General features: G+C 38.8%; 2 protein-coding genes across 2 annotated transcripts; one reads left to right on the forward strand and one right to left on the reverse strand.

Annotated features, from left to right (window-relative positions):
* The first annotated feature begins 4 nt into the window (after positions 1-4).
* On the forward strand, positions 5-11,820 carry LOC111338532 (L-fucose dehydrogenase). The gene is made up of 9 exons (XM_022945031.2): positions 5-225; positions 793-831; positions 1,514-1,611; positions 6,148-6,214; positions 6,483-6,577; positions 7,106-7,210; positions 8,750-8,817; positions 9,196-9,292; positions 10,188-11,820. The coding sequence occupies exons 1-9, from the start codon at positions 126-128 to the stop codon at positions 10,335-10,337; spliced, it is 819 nt and encodes a 272-aa protein (XP_022800766.1). The 5' UTR covers positions 5-125; the 3' UTR covers positions 10,338-11,820.
* Positions 11,821-12,193: 373 nt separating this feature from the next.
* LOC111338540 (tetraspanin-33-like) lies at positions 12,194-14,828 on the reverse strand. Its single transcript, XM_088753091.1, has one exon. The coding sequence runs from the start codon at positions 14,668-14,670 to the stop codon at positions 13,567-13,569; it is 1,104 nt and encodes a 367-aa protein (XP_088609217.1). The 5' UTR covers positions 14,671-14,828; the 3' UTR covers positions 12,194-13,566.
* Positions 14,829-15,108: the final 280 nt, after the last annotated feature.

Below are 15,108 nucleotides of genomic sequence, written 5' to 3' on the forward strand. Positions count from 1 at the left end.
CTGGGACTTCCGTGAGACAACCGTGAGAGTTAATTCCTTGAGCTGAAGCGCATCAACGCAGAATCAGAAAGAATTTATTTCATACCTTTCACCTTCTATTAGATATTTTCCAACGTAACTGAAATATGACAGAGGGTGTAGTATCGAACTTGCGATATAGTGGAAAAGTGGCCATCGTTACTGGAGGCTCTAAGGGAATCGGTGAAGGAATTGTGAGAGAATTTGGTAAGAAATTTAAGAAATTCGTCCCTTGTTATTTTGAGAAGGGTGTCGGTGCCTCTATTGAAGCAGTTGCTCAGTAGAATTTACGTAAATCGCTTGAATTTGCCTGCAGTTCCTGGTGACTGCAGCTACATGTAGAGGTGTCAGGGTGACGCCTGAAAACTACGGGAATTTTAGAGAAAAATAGCTGGGGTTCCTTGGATCAGACTGAATCTGTGAATTTTCACATCGGAATTTTTTTTTTGGCGCAGGGAAAACTTGATAATGGCCCGTTTTTGCCTTTTACTTCAGATCACCTTCTATTTTTCCATTAGATTATGACTTTTACATTTGCAGATGTTATATTCTGTGTTTCAAATGCGTTTTGGGTGGTGCAGAAAGTACTGCAAGCTTAGTATCATGTGACCTGACTTACGGCAACAAAATCAACAAGTTTTGTCAACAGTGATAACAGAGGTCAGAGAGCCAATGAGATACACCCTGTTAGCTGTTAATAATTTACCAGCTTAAAAAGAACACATATGCGCACAATGACTTCAAATCTATTTATAATGATTTTTTCATTTCTAGTGAAGGCTGGTGCCAAAGTAGTTTTTTGTGCAAGAGGTGGTGAGTAATAACTCTACTGTTGTATATATTATGTATTATTAATACTAGTGTCATCTAGCTTCACCAGATTTCAACCCAGAATAATAGCTTGCTATTTCAGCTAGTTTACCGAAAAGACAAAAATTTTGAACAGAAAAAACCAAATTGTATGAGACATTTCTCATTCATAACTCCTTCAATGTCAACCTGGTTCATAATTCACACCAACAGAAAAAAATGAACTCTTGCTGGCCTAATCAATGGGCAAAGGGTATTATGGTCAAAATTGCCATTAATATATTGATGAGTAAAAACTGCAAAGGCATTTTTTATCTTAAAGGGCAATCGACCACTCCCCATAGGGGCTTTTCAGGGCAACACCCACCCATCCCACCCAGGGGAGGACATCCACCACACAGTAATCTCGTGCATGGGAAATTATCGTCTCCTACCCGTAACCCTGCAGAAGAGGGGGCCTACAGTTTATTCGTCCTTATCTGAGAAGACTAGAATATCTATCCATTTCTTGATTATACAAAGGTAGCAAATTCTCCTCACTTATTTTAAGACCATGAGTATTGGTCCGGCCGGGGCTCGAACCCTCGACCTCTCGCACAACACAATCTGGCACTCTAACCAATTGAGCTAAATAAATTCAGAATGCAATCACAAATCAATATTTGTCTGTTTGAAATTATTTTAGTTGAGGATGGAAAAAAACTGGAAAAAGAAGTCAATGAAAAGGGTCCTGGAGAAGGATACTTCATAAAATGCGATGTTAGTAAAGAAGAAGATATTAAGGTATGATTTGAATTAGGATGGGTCTATTAAATTTAGCTGCTCACCAACTGGTTATTAAGAACTAACTTTGACCAAACATTGCTTGATTTTGTGTCAAGTCTGAACGTAATTTTGTAGCCCTAAGAGTGACCAGCATCTAATTTCTCCTTGTAGTATCAGCCCTGAATCGCACAGTAAGGTCAGGAGAATAAAGTAAATGATCACCCACTGAAGTAGTCTACCTCGCAGCCCTTTCCAGCGTCGTCACGCGAGCGAAAACCCCCCCACCAACGGCTGCTCACATTCGAACAACATTCCTTTCCAGAAATTGGCCAATCAGCATTTACTTACCATATTCTGGAAAGCGTTCGCGCCTCAATAATCAAACAAATCACAGAGTTTGTATTATCTGAGCATTAAAACTGACAAAATGAAGATGCTTTCGACTTAGTGTGAAATGTATGGAGAAGAGTATGGAGAATAGTGATGCATACTCAGGGTTCTCAATAAGTTTTGATGTAGACGGCTGAAATATAAAAGAAGGTGTCGGGAGAAGCGAGTACCACAGGCACGAGCCTCTAAGGGGGTCTTGCAGCATGCCCCCTCCCCTCCCCCCTCTGAAAAACTTCAAAATATAAAAGGTTAGATTTGCCATTTTGAGCCTTTTGGCAAGCAAATTTGGTTTTAAGAAATAATTATTTATTAGAAACAACCATAAATTTTACTGAACATCTTTCTTTTCTTGGAATCCTTATAATGGGACCAGACTACACCCCAAAAAGGGCAGTAGTCCATTAAAGTAAAGGTTTTATAGAATGTCAAGTCCATTCAAGGCAGAAAATATATAAATTGAAACTCCTTTTGTCACTGTTTGTGTGTATTGATTTGAATTAGTTTCATTCTCTCAAAAGTGGTTGAAACAATTATTAACACAGAGTTAGCTTGACTCAGCATTTGGCCATGCTAGAAAGAACTAAAATGCCAAGTCATCATTGTCAGATCCAAAAGCGGAGTCAGGGTCACAGTCAGTGTCACTCTCTGAACCTTTTGATTGCAGATTAAGGGCCTCTAGAACTTCATCAAGGTCTTCCTCATTTACATTTTCCTCATGCTCCCTATCTGCAGCTGTACCATTCTGAACAGCAATTGTCTCCTCCCTTTCACATTGCACTCCCATTTTCTTTGTTTCACACTGGACAATCACCAGAGATGGCTCTGAATTAGGATTATCTGACTTTGGTACCTTTGGAAGTTTTCTTCTCTCCTTTGCCTCAAGCCAGGCTCTGGCAGCTTCCTCTGCTACAGACAAGCAGCTCTGGACACCTGGTCCATTTATTCCCACAGCTAGTATTGCTCGCAGTATGTCATTTTGGAGCCTGCTTCTTCGACAAGTCTTAATGTTCTTTACTGCACTGGCACCCCTCTCTGGCCATGCATTACTAACTGGCAAACTGACAACTACTTCAGCAATGTAGAGAAGGAGGGGGAAGAATGTAACAAAGGAAGATTTATTCTTAAGGAGATGACGAAGAAACCATTCTGTAGTGGCGGTTCTACTTGAACCAGACTTCACTTCTATTGGAATCATCTTCTTAATGTTATCATTCACATGGTATTTCATATGAGACCACTCTGCTAGAAGCTTCTCTGATTTTAGCTTTTGGACTTCTTCTGTTTCAATCTAGAAAAAGTGTTTAGCTAAAATGTCGACACTGGAATGTTCATACTCTTGAAAACCATCACCTTCATATGCTGGCACATTTACTGGATCAAAGATACTGAGGGCACTAATAACGTCAGAGCTTGAAACAAATCTTTGATCCAAATTATTTGATAGAGCTGCTACTTACTTTTGTGTAAGGCTTTGCATTTGTTGATACGAGGTGGGGGGAAATGTGATATCACATCCAAGATTTGTAAATCTATCAACATCTGCTTGTAGTTTGTCCATAGGGATGTCATCCTCAATAATTCTGTTCAAATGTTGTTTGGTTGCTTTGATTTGTGGTTGAATAAGGGAGAAATTTATGTTACTTCTTTGAAATGTGTGGGAAAGACTTGAAAGAACTGGAAGAACCTCTGCTAAAATGTACAATGCTCCAATAAACTTTGCTTTCTTCATCTTCTTTAAAAGGCCAGCTGCTGTGGCATCATTGTGTATGCTATCTAACTCTTGCAGTGTTTGTATTACACCACAGTACTGTTGCTTCATAGCTTCAACTGATATGTCAAAGCTTAGCCATCTAGTTTTGCAAGCTTTTTTCAGTTTTTTGGCCAACACCTTCTTGCCTTTGGTTGAGCTCACTCTCACTTCATTCACATTTGGTAGTACTTTCATCAATCATGCCATTCGCTTGAATGAGTTCACAAAATGCTTCCACGTTTGTCTTAGTAACCCAGATACATCTTGAATGTATTTGGTGTCTTCATTAGAATCAGTACATGCAAGAGCTGGCCTGTGGCATACACAGTGTATAGCAATGATGCATGGATTATCTCGCTTTAGTTTAGAAGATTAGTTACAATCTCTCTTGTGCCCACCATGACTGATGCGCCATCTGTTGCCAGCCCCATCAAAATTTTTTATGCCTAACTGTGATGAGAGAAGCTCCTCTTTGAGCAAGTCGTAGATTGCCTGTGCAGTAGCTGCATCATGTTCTTTTAGCACATTCTGGGCAGAAAGAAAACTTGTCTCGACTGTTTCACTTTGAGTGCAGAAATACTGGACAAAAGTTATTAACTGAGAGGTGAAACTAACATCTGTCATCTCATCAGTCATTACTCCAAAACAGCTTGCTGCTCTAACCTTCTTCAAAGTAAGTTCTTTTACAACATTTCCAATTGTCAAGAAGATTTCAGTCAAAGACCCTTCAGATCTATGTTGAAAGTATTTCATTTCAGCCACCCCTATCACATTTGTTATAAAATTAATAAGTGGGAAGAATTTTCTGTTTGGCAAGCACTCTTTCATTACAAAATAAGCTGTTGAAAAGGCTTTCTCTAAGACTGATATTTCGGTTTCTTTTTTCTCAACAAACTCTTTATGGAAAACAAACATTCTTGAGATCATCTCTGCTTCTAAAGCACTCTTATGACGCCCTGACTTCCTGTTCGTTTCAATAGCATCTGACTTGAATCGGTCAGACGCTACTCCAGAAAACTTGTCAGTTTTGTTCTGGGGATTTGTAACTCCATGTTTTTTACAAATGATACAAAACATTCCTTCCCCCTCCACATAGCAAAGCCACCAGTTGTCGATTTTTTCCACCCAGTCATGGTTAAACTTCTTAGGCTTGATTCTTTGCAATTCCTGCTCAGTGAGTTTTGAACATTTGTTGAAACAGGTATAGTAGTTGTGAAGCTTACCTTGAGTGAAAAACTCTTTTATCAACGCTTCACACTGTACCTGTGACAACAGAGGATGGATGTTTGTGCTTTCGGCTGTTTTGTCTCCTTCATCAACACATGCTGCTGAATTACTCGTAGTGTGAATCGCTGGTGTTTGTCGATCGCTGTTATTGGCAGTTTTCTCACTTTCATCAACACGTGCCACTGAATCACTCGTCGTGGGAATCGCTGGTGTTTGCCGATCGCCCACATCACCGGCTGTTTTCCCATTTTCATCAACACGTGTTGCTAAATTGCTCGTCATGGGAATCGCTGGCGTTTGCCGATCACTATCACTGGCTGTTTTCTCACCTTCATCTACTTGGCTTTCCATTCTTCGTGATTTACAGAAATATCGATCTATTCCAGGCTGGCTTGTAGTGGGTTTTCTTTTACTCATGGGTACTCTATAATTAATTACATAATAAGAATTCCTGCCTTCTTCTAACACGCTGAACACCACACCGCACTTGTTGACAACAAACACCGGTCAGCGGAATTTTGCAGAAGGTAGGAGGCACGCATTGGCATTGTGTAATACGTTTTGCTGCTGAAGACGGCTTTCAAGTATTACTTTTAACTTTGAAATCTATGTGTAGATACAAAATAAGGAGGCAAGCTTATCACCGAAAAGTAGGCGGCTCTAAATTTAAAGTAGCTTGTTTTTTAGCCGGCTGCCAGCACGTAATGAGAACCCTGATACTGCATGATGTGAAGGTGTAATGGTTTGCTAGGCTGTACTGTACTCTAAGAAAAATTGAAGGGAGCCCAGCGTTCTGAAACTGTGAAATCCAGGGTACCCAACATATGCTTTGTATGAAAAAAATTGAGATTCCTGAGTCACTTAAGAGCAGAAGTAAGGTGCCAGCGGCCACTGGGCACTGCTAGACCACAGCCTTGGGTTAGAGCATGTCTCTTATAACCTCTTACTGTAATGACTTTTGCCCCTATGAAAGAATTTGGAATCAAAATTTTTAATGATTCAGAATGAAAAAATCCAGGAATTGGTTCTTGGGAGTTAAAAAGTACCCAATGTGATGTATGTAGGCTCAGAGTTCTTGTTCTGTTAGTGAGAAGCACCCTGGATGTTTTCAAGTCTTTTGAGTTCATTTTAGGACTATCTGGTCCCACAGGTTTTAGGCTGCACTGAATTTGTATTTTATTTTTTAGAATTTGGTAGATAAGACTGTGGAAAAGTATGGCTGTATTGATTGCCTCATCAACAATGCTGGATGGCGTAAGTTCGTAAAACTGTGATGTCTGATTTAGTTAATCAAAAAAATAGAATGTAGGGTATGATTGAAGCAGATAATGAGACTGAGGTATTATCACAATAACCTCAAAGAAATCTTCCTTAGCACTGGTTCCTTAAAATTAAATAATGAAGAAAAATCCAGAGTAACAGTAATTAATTACCTCTTAGTTTTTTCATGGTTCATTTAAGTTACCGCAATTCAATAGGTCATATTTAATCGTCATTTTAAATGATTTCATCTTTTTTATAGATCCACCTGAAGGAAAAACAGTGGACAACACAACAATTGATGAGTTTAGAAATCTACTGAATCTTAACCTTGTGAATTATTTTATATTTTGCAAGGTAAGTATTAAACGAGAAACACGAGGTACTATGTGTTAATTAGGGGTAGGACAGGGCCAGGGATAAAGGTTGTATGTGTAGGCTTCAAAGCATTAGCACCTTTGCCATTCATAGCTTCCTTGTTTATCTCCTTAAGTAAGTCTTCAAGATGGAACAGAACAGTTAATCCTAATATATGTCACTTAGAATTTGCTTTATGGTTATCTGTAGCATATGCATTGTTGATGTAAAATGGCCACCAGAAGCTGACATTTCAAGCATTAGCTCTTCGTAGTATGCTTTTATGAAGGGCTAAAGCTTGAAACGTTGGCTTTAGAAACTCTCTACAGTAACCAATATACATTCAGTTATCAACTCAGTTAATAAAACCAAGTTATCATGCAATACCCTCCATCGACGCAGCACCCCATTGTTTACATTGGTTCTTTGGAGGCTCCAGGTGACTGGACCAAGTAAACTATGGCTGCAGTGTTTTCAATTTTGGCTTGTGTCTACTTTGTAAATATGAGTTGGATTTTGCCATTTTAGTTTGCTTTGCCTCATCTGCGGAAAACAAAAGGGAACATCATTAACGTCTCCAGTCTAGTTGCACAGATTGGTCAGCCTGGAGCTGTGGCATATGTGGCAAGCAAGGTAAACATTATTTTAGGAAAGAACTACATGATATGTGTATCCTTGACATGGAAAAGTGTTTTGCATATATTATTAGGTGAAGTCTGCATCAAGAGAGAATGTGTTACAACTAATTTTAAGAGCCAGCAGTCCATCCACATAGTAGTGTTCACTACCATTACGTCAATATATATTTTAGTTTTTGCACAAAAAGTTTCATTAATGTTAAGTAGTTTGTTGTTGTATGTTTGTAAGACTGCATCTTGTGTCCCTATGAGATCCAAACCATCGGGTATGTTTTAAGCTTTCATTTCACTGGGTTTATTGCATTTGATGTCATTTATCACCGGTAGTTAGATTTAGTGACATTTAATTATGTTTTGGAAACCATTGGTCAAGAATAAAAGGTGTGGTTCAGGTAACCAATGAGAAATGTTACCATTGCATTCATTACAGAATGACTCAAGTTGTAATAAGTAGTGTCTTACAATTAGTCTAAACACTTAACCCTATATAGCTCCCGAGAACCGATTGTTAATTTTTGCCTTCAGCTGCCACACACTTCCTTGTCAATTAGTTTCGAGCATTTGATGTTATATCAAGATAACAAATTCTACAGAGCTCGACACTAACGATAGCCCACTAGCCACAGACTAGTAGAAATTCAGTTTTGTCTAGTGGTTTTTGGTTTCCACTAGCTGGTTTGGCTAGTAAACAAACTTACATTGTCATAGCATCTAAGATGTTACCAGCCACTTGGCTAGTATGTTGAAAAGTTAGTGTCGAGCCCTGCTTCTACCTGATTATTTTGGGTATTTTTGTTACCTGTTTTGTTGCATAATGTATGGATCAATCATTATAATAGGGAATAGTTACATGTTAATCACTTCAAGCTATTGAAGGGTTTAAATAAACAAGTTGAACTGTTTCTTTTTCCCGGTTAGCTCAATTGGTAGAGCGTCGGACTGTTGTGCAGGAGGTCGTGAGTTCAAATCCGGCCGGACCAACACTCAGGGTCTTTAAATAACTGAAAAGAAAGTGCTGCCTTTGTAGTAATATCTGCAGATGGTTAGACTTTCTAGTCTTCTCGGATAGGGACGATAAATGGAGGTCGCGTCTCACAAGCCCTTGTATGTGAAAAAAATTTGTGAGACGTTAAAGAACCCACACACTGTTCGAAAAGAGTAAAGCACGTAGTGCCTGGTGTTGTGGTCTATCTTTGTGTTGTGTCTATCAAATTGATGGGGGTTACTGCGCCTTTGAATATTGTATAGAAAGGGTGCAATATCTTAAGGAATTCATTCATTCATTCATTCAAAAACAGTTAGTGAAAAACACCTTATGATAAAATGAAAAAAGTTCAATAGGCAATTTGGTGTTGCAGCAGCAAAGACATTTCCAGGCTTATGTTGACTTTGTACTTTCTTCAGTTTTTTTTAATCATGCTTTAAATCTGTTAAGGAGTTCGCTCTATTTCAAATGCACACAGAGACCATTACACCATACACTAACAGATAAAATATACAGAGGTCTAAAATTTTTTGCATACATTGTTCCCAGGGTGCCATTACGTCAATGACCAGAGCTCTAGCAGTTGATGAGGCAAAACATGGAGTGCGAGTCAACAGGTAATGAAACCTTTTAAACAAGATAAGATAACACTTGCACTCGCCAAAAAATAATGTGCTTTTATACTAAGCATTGCTAATCAATGACCAGAGCTGTGGATGTCACTGTGGCAAAACATGGAGTTTAGGTCAACAGGAAACATTCTGAACCATTGTTTATGCTGAGTGGAAGTCTTACCTCTCTGAAATCCTAAAACATGCTATTGCATTTAATACTTTACTGGAAGTAGAATTTGTTCTTTCAATTGGTATTGAAATTGTGGAAATATTGGAGGTACAATCTGACTCTGATGAAGAAGAAATTATTTTAACTAGAGCACCAGAAACCATGAGAAAATGAATCTGAAGAGGACATGATATGTTTCTGTTTATATTCAGTCTCTCACCAGGAAATGTATGGACGCCATTGTGGGACCAGTTAGCTAGGAGTTCAGGAAACTTCGAAAAAAGTAAAAAAGATGGCGATGAAGCACAGGTAATTTTAAACCTACTAACAGCTTTCTTTTCTTGGTTTCTTGAACAATTTAGCTTTGCTATGTTGAACTTGGCAATATGAATCTCCCTTGCTTAAAACTGTTATATCCATATGGAGTTTATTAATTTTGTAGGATTCCACTCACTCTCTTGAGATTTCAAGATGGGAATGCAAAGCGGGGTTTTGAGTCTTGGCTGCATCTTTGTGTTGTGGTCTTATAATTAACACTTATTCGCTGAAGGCGAGGTGAATATCGTCGAATAATCCCCAGGACGAAGTCGTAGGGATTATTTGACAATATTCACCGAACCCAAGGTAAATAATTGTTTTAGTATAATTTCAGAGCTGAACAACAGAGAAATTTCTAAAATCAAAACGTTTTAGTAACATTTATTAACATTTTATTTTAACATTTTATATAAACCGCGTGGAGTGGTTTATATAGCGTCATTTAAGGAGCCACTCGACCAATCAGATTGCTGGAAACTCTTTGCTCAGCTCTGAAATTATACAAATGTATAATTATAGAATGATTTAAGACTTTATTTTAGGAGGGTGGGACTTGATACCCTTGGCTAATAAACTCATGGCCCTCTAAGCAATATTAAAATTTTACAAAAACTGATAACAAAAGGTGAAAATTAAACAATCGTCCATGCAAAATTATCAGTATCATTATCTATAACACATAAGATAAGAAAAAAGTGATTGAAGCTTAGATATACGGTAGAAAAATGTAAATACGGTCTAGAATATTTACATACAAAATGATCCAAATGTTTGTGTGTTTCAGACAACCTTTTCCACATATTAATTTTTAAACAATTCACAGAATCTACTTCTGGGTGATAAGGGCTTCATACATAAACTGCTTTGCACTGCTTCTTCTTTACAGTTGATGGGTCGTATGGGAACTCTTGAGGAATCTGGTCAAGCCTGTTTATACCTGGCTGCTGAGGCAACGTTCTCAACGGGTATTGACCTGTTATTGAGTGGTGGTGCAGAGCTGACTTATGGAAAGAAAACTCAAGTGGAGAGTACTTAGAAGAAAAAATATTTTTAATAATCATCAAATTTCATAACAAGCAATTTTCAATTTTAAAACAATCTTGAATCATTTTGAAAGCAAATCTAGGAGCAAACACCTTTCCTGTCAAAGTTAGTCCGTCTGCTGGATGGTGGTAAAATCGTTTTTCTATTGATGGCCTCGTACTTAGCCTTGCTTTATGGCAAAGACTTCACCTTTTTGCAAATGGCTTATTGAAGTTTAGGAAGGTTTTGTCATGTTAGAGACCAGTCATTATCAATCGCTTGGGGGAATTAGGATTTTGGGGGGAAGGGAGGGTGGATCAGTCATCGCCAACAGAGTATCAAGGGGAGATATAGAAAATTTACTGCCAGTAAGGAGGGGGGGGGGGTAGGGTATCATTAGAATATTGCAGAGCCTCATAGGAGGATCAGGTAAATTTTGTGTTGACTCTGCCAAGAATTATTCATTTTCCAACCCATGCGATGACCCCCTCCTCCCTCTCCCTTCCCCCCCCCCCCCTGCCCAGGTGATGAATAATGGCTAGGCTCTTAGTGTCACGCTTTTTTTTAAAAAAAAAAACTTCGACTCTCACCCGTGACCAAGATCTTGCCTCCTCCTTAAATCTTAATATATAGTTAGAATGGGTTGGCTATGAGAATACGGCAATAATCAATTCTAGCTATTACTTTGATTATGCAACCAATTCTTAGAACCAAAATGTAGAAAAATTTGTAGTAGTCATATCGGAGTAATGACGCTCAGATCTTGGTGGTGAAAGGGGTGAAGTTGTATACTTTGTCGTGTTGGGTAGTATTCGCTTTTTATTGTTAGATCTAAGCTATTGTGAAGGTTTAGTTTGACAACTCTTGAGGATGCAAGTGATAAAAGGGAATTTCAATTACTGAAACATAAGAGATTACTTATTTTAGAGCGCTTATTGATTAACTGTCGTAAAACCAAAACTAATGTAATTACAATGACCAATGAGAAGAAAGAAAAATACCATGGCGTAAAAACTCAAAGTGAAAACATAGAAGCAAACTGCCGAAAGCGTGGGAAAACGCACGCGACCAAGTCGTGATTGGTTTCAGTTTTGCATCTGATTGGTTGAAAGAGTGGCGCGAGTTTTCTGGACCAGTCAGAGCGAAATGAAGCAAAACCAATGCGGTCCAGGATTACCAACGACACTTACTATTGAAAATCACTCTATAAGAGCTTTCGGTCTCATTTGAATTTATTCAACTTTGACTTTAAATATCACACAATCTAGTCATGTCCAGTATTTTCAATTTATAGTATTTCTTGTGACGGGTTTTCGACTGCATTTGACAGCGTTTAGGTGGTTATCATGTAGATTATTTTTGATAGTAACTAAATGTTTCGTTCGAAATTAGATAAAGCATGATAAAGATCCTGTGAAAAAGATAAATTATTAGCTTAAGACTATTGAGAATAAATTAACAACTGTGAATGAGTGGATTATACGCAGATTTCATAAGAGTGCGTTTTCCAGCCATCTGGTGTACAAACGGTTAAGGGCTTCGGGAGGTTGGGGCCCAAGAAAGGGCTAACAGAGGAAGACTATCATCACGAACTTGAAAGTGTCTGGAAAGTGAAAAACAAGAACATGACTGTCTTAACGAAAACGCCCTTAGTCTGCAAGATCCTTGACGGCGTTAACTTGGGAGCTCACTTGAAATAATCAACAATTATTCCATTACAGCGCGTCGGGCGTATGTGAGATGATAGATAGCTGTACCCTGTCAGTTTTTGCCGGCTAAAAGGAAAGGATTGTGTCAGTCAGTGCTAGAAAGAAAGTATGGGTTATAAGCTCGGATAACATGGCTTGTAAACCAATCAAATCTCGGGAATTGCATTGTAAAATGGCTGGTGTTTATTATTTATACTAGTTACACTTGTTGCAGTCAAATGAGTGATTAGATCTTCCGAGCGAGGGTAGTTCTGCACGAACCACCCTAAAAATCAGATTCTTACTTGACTCTAAAAATGACTTACGCACAGGTTATGGAACGGAAAGGGTCACCTTGATTGAACGATCGGTCAGATGAACGATTGTTACCCCTGCAGCAGCTGGTCAATCTCTACCATATAAGAGCGCCTTTCGATCAAGTTTCGTTAAACCTAAACCAAAGTAATGACATTCACTAATTTCAACAAAGGCAAATATCTGACAACCAACCAGAACGAAAAGAAAAAGAAGAAGAAGAATAAACAACGCCCACTACCTGAAGCGCGGAAGAGCGCTCGCGTGAATGCCTTTAGCGTTGAATCTGACTGGTAACCGATAAAAGCTGTAGCGCAAATTTTCAAAACCAAAGTAATCTTGGATTGTTCGTCATGCTTAATTGGAGGTAATTATTCCTCATATTTTGATTTTAAACAAACTTGGATGAAATTTTTGTTGAAGGAAGACAGACTTTGAAAAAAAGGCAGGAAGAAGCCCGAAGGGAATATTGATGGTTAGGAATCGAATGAATAAAGATAAAGACTGCTTTACGAAAGACCAGCATGTAAGTTTTAGGATCAATTTTTAAGATACTATAGATAATTTAATAAATGCATGGAGATGAATGAGATAGCAAATGACAAAAAAATTCAGACTTCGAATAGGTTCGGACCCGCGCCCTCCAGATACTAGTTGAACGCTACAACCAAACTGAACCATGAGGCCGAATGTTGGTGACAAACTGATTCTCACAAGTTTATTGCGATTAGGGCATTTGCCAAAAGAAAATAGAGAATTTCAAGTTTTGATGTAAATTGAATCTGTTCCACTCAGTGCCAGTTAAGCGCCACTGACAACTGAGTTATGAGGACTTGGGAGCGAGGCAGTTAATTTATTGCGGCAAAGATTCGCTCGGACGGAGGGCTAAAGCTCGAGACGTCAGCTTTATAAACTCTTTACGGTGGCCAATTTACCTTATCACCCAGTTTATTAAACCGGATTATCTCGTAACACCCTCACCGACGCAGCACCCAAACTCGCCCCTTTTATTCATCTTAATAGAGCGAATGACCGCTTAAAATTTTCTCGCTCCTAACCTTAGCCTGTTTCATGGCTCGGTTTGGTAGTAGCGCCCCACTAGTACCTGGAAGGTGTGGGTCCGAACCTCTCCGCCTGAATTTTTTTCAGACTTTGTTTTCTTAAACTTAATTACATTGACCTGTGAAAATCAATTTATCACTTGTTATTTCAAAATTCATCAACCGTAACCAATTGTGTTTAAATGTTTTCTTCTCTTGTAGAATCGTTTGTACTCCAGCGAACAATGGTCCTCAAGACAGCCTTCAGGCTATGAATTCTATCAGCTGTAACCTTTTCATCACGTACTATAATCATGATGCTTTCCTGTACGTGTTCTCCGCGTAGAGAAATAAGTTGTTCCTCACTTGTCGGCTCAGAATATTCTATGTTCTCATCTTTAATTCGACGAACGAGGCGGCTAATTGCGAAAATAAGAACTACTTGAACTACTGCCACTAAAACAGCGCTTATTGAAATAAGGACCAGATTGTATTTGTACCAGTTTTGAATATTCATCAGACAACCTTTCGTGTAAACTGACTTCTGCAGCTGTTTTTTGATGATTTCGCCATTAGAGTTATGTTGCATTTCGTACCCGCATTTGATATTTTCCACGGTATCGTTACAGCACGACACAGGAAGAGGGCAGGTTTTCAGACGTGTTGAAGAGCATGAAAACAAAACGTTTTCATCCCAATCTCTGTAGCTATTGAAACCACAACATCCCAGTCGTGCTTGAATTGAATCCATCGTGGTTCGTAGATTAGGATCTTCGTGATAATGGCGAATAAACGACATCCACTCAGCCCATCTACTCGTCTCTGCTTTGACTTGAACTTGATAATAAAACGCCACTGAAGACAGGGCTATCTCGAGTAACAAAAGAACTTTAAAAACTATTGTTATTATGTGAAGAACTTTAGTGCTTTGTTTGATCGTGCCAACACAGGCGATCGCGGCTAAAACCCACATCGCACCGGCGAAAACCGCCAAAACAAGGCCAAGTGTGGGTGCTAATAATTCCAAGAAATTCCGCTCCTTCGTATTCTGTGAAAATTCCCAAACGAATACAAACAATCCAACTCCTGCAGCTGCTCCGCTGAAAAGAAATAATATTATCAAATATCCGAACACGCAACACTCATCCCTGTTACAGCTCTGACATACGGGAGGGTATAATTCATCAACACTGGTTTCGACTGGTAAAAATCCACCAAAATCGTCCTCTTCGCTTTGTAAGTAAAAGTGGTAGGAAGATATCTCCCCAGCTCGTATCTTCCCGCTATCATTTTTGACAGCCATGTTGTTGATGAGGAATTAAATGGTTTTTTTTTTCGCTAAATTTGCATTTAAGTCATGGTCACGTGGTCGAATATCTAATTTAGATTGATCAGGCTTCGTTCTGGCATTGGAAAGTTACGTTTTCTCAGTTCAACGTCAAATTGGTACACACGTGGATTAATTAAAGAGGGAGAGAAACTCAAAAGGGACTTAAACTACTCTCGCCCTAGTCCCCCAAAAGCAAACGCCGCGTATTAGAAAGACCACTGAAGTCTGGTAAACTTGAAACGCGCCACGATTCCAGGCCTCCTCTTATTCGGGTCACTTTGACAGTTTTAATGGTTACTGCCTCCTATGAAGGCGGAGCCATAATATTGTCCTATTGAGTGAGTAAATGTAAAAACAGAATACGAACCACCTCTTAGCCCCCCAAAAAAAGTCTACCGAGTTTTACCCGAC

This window comes from Stylophora pistillata, chromosome 3, assembly GCF_964205215.1.
Source record: "Stylophora pistillata chromosome 3, jaStyPist1.2, whole genome shotgun sequence".
In the NCBI taxonomy this organism is placed as follows: Eukaryota; Metazoa; Cnidaria; class Anthozoa; order Scleractinia; family Pocilloporidae; genus Stylophora; species Stylophora pistillata.

Bases quoted from the DNA above. Each gene is read 5' to 3' on its own strand.
- LOC111338532 (XM_022945031.2), top strand. From the start codon at position 126: ATGACAGAGGGTGTAGTATCGAACTTGCGATATAGTGGAAAAGTGGCC. The intron at 8,818-9,195 runs GTAATGAAACCT...GTTTATATTCAG, and splicing joins CATGGAGTGCGAGTCAACAG to TCTCTCACCAGGAAATGTAT. The intron at 9,293-10,187 runs GTAATTTTAAAC...TCTTCTTTACAG, and splicing joins AAGATGGCGATGAAGCACAG to TTGATGGGTCGTATGGGAAC.
- LOC111338540 (XM_088753091.1), bottom strand. From the start codon at position 14,670: ATGGCTGTCAAAAATGATAGCGGGAAGATACGAGCTGGGGAGATATCT.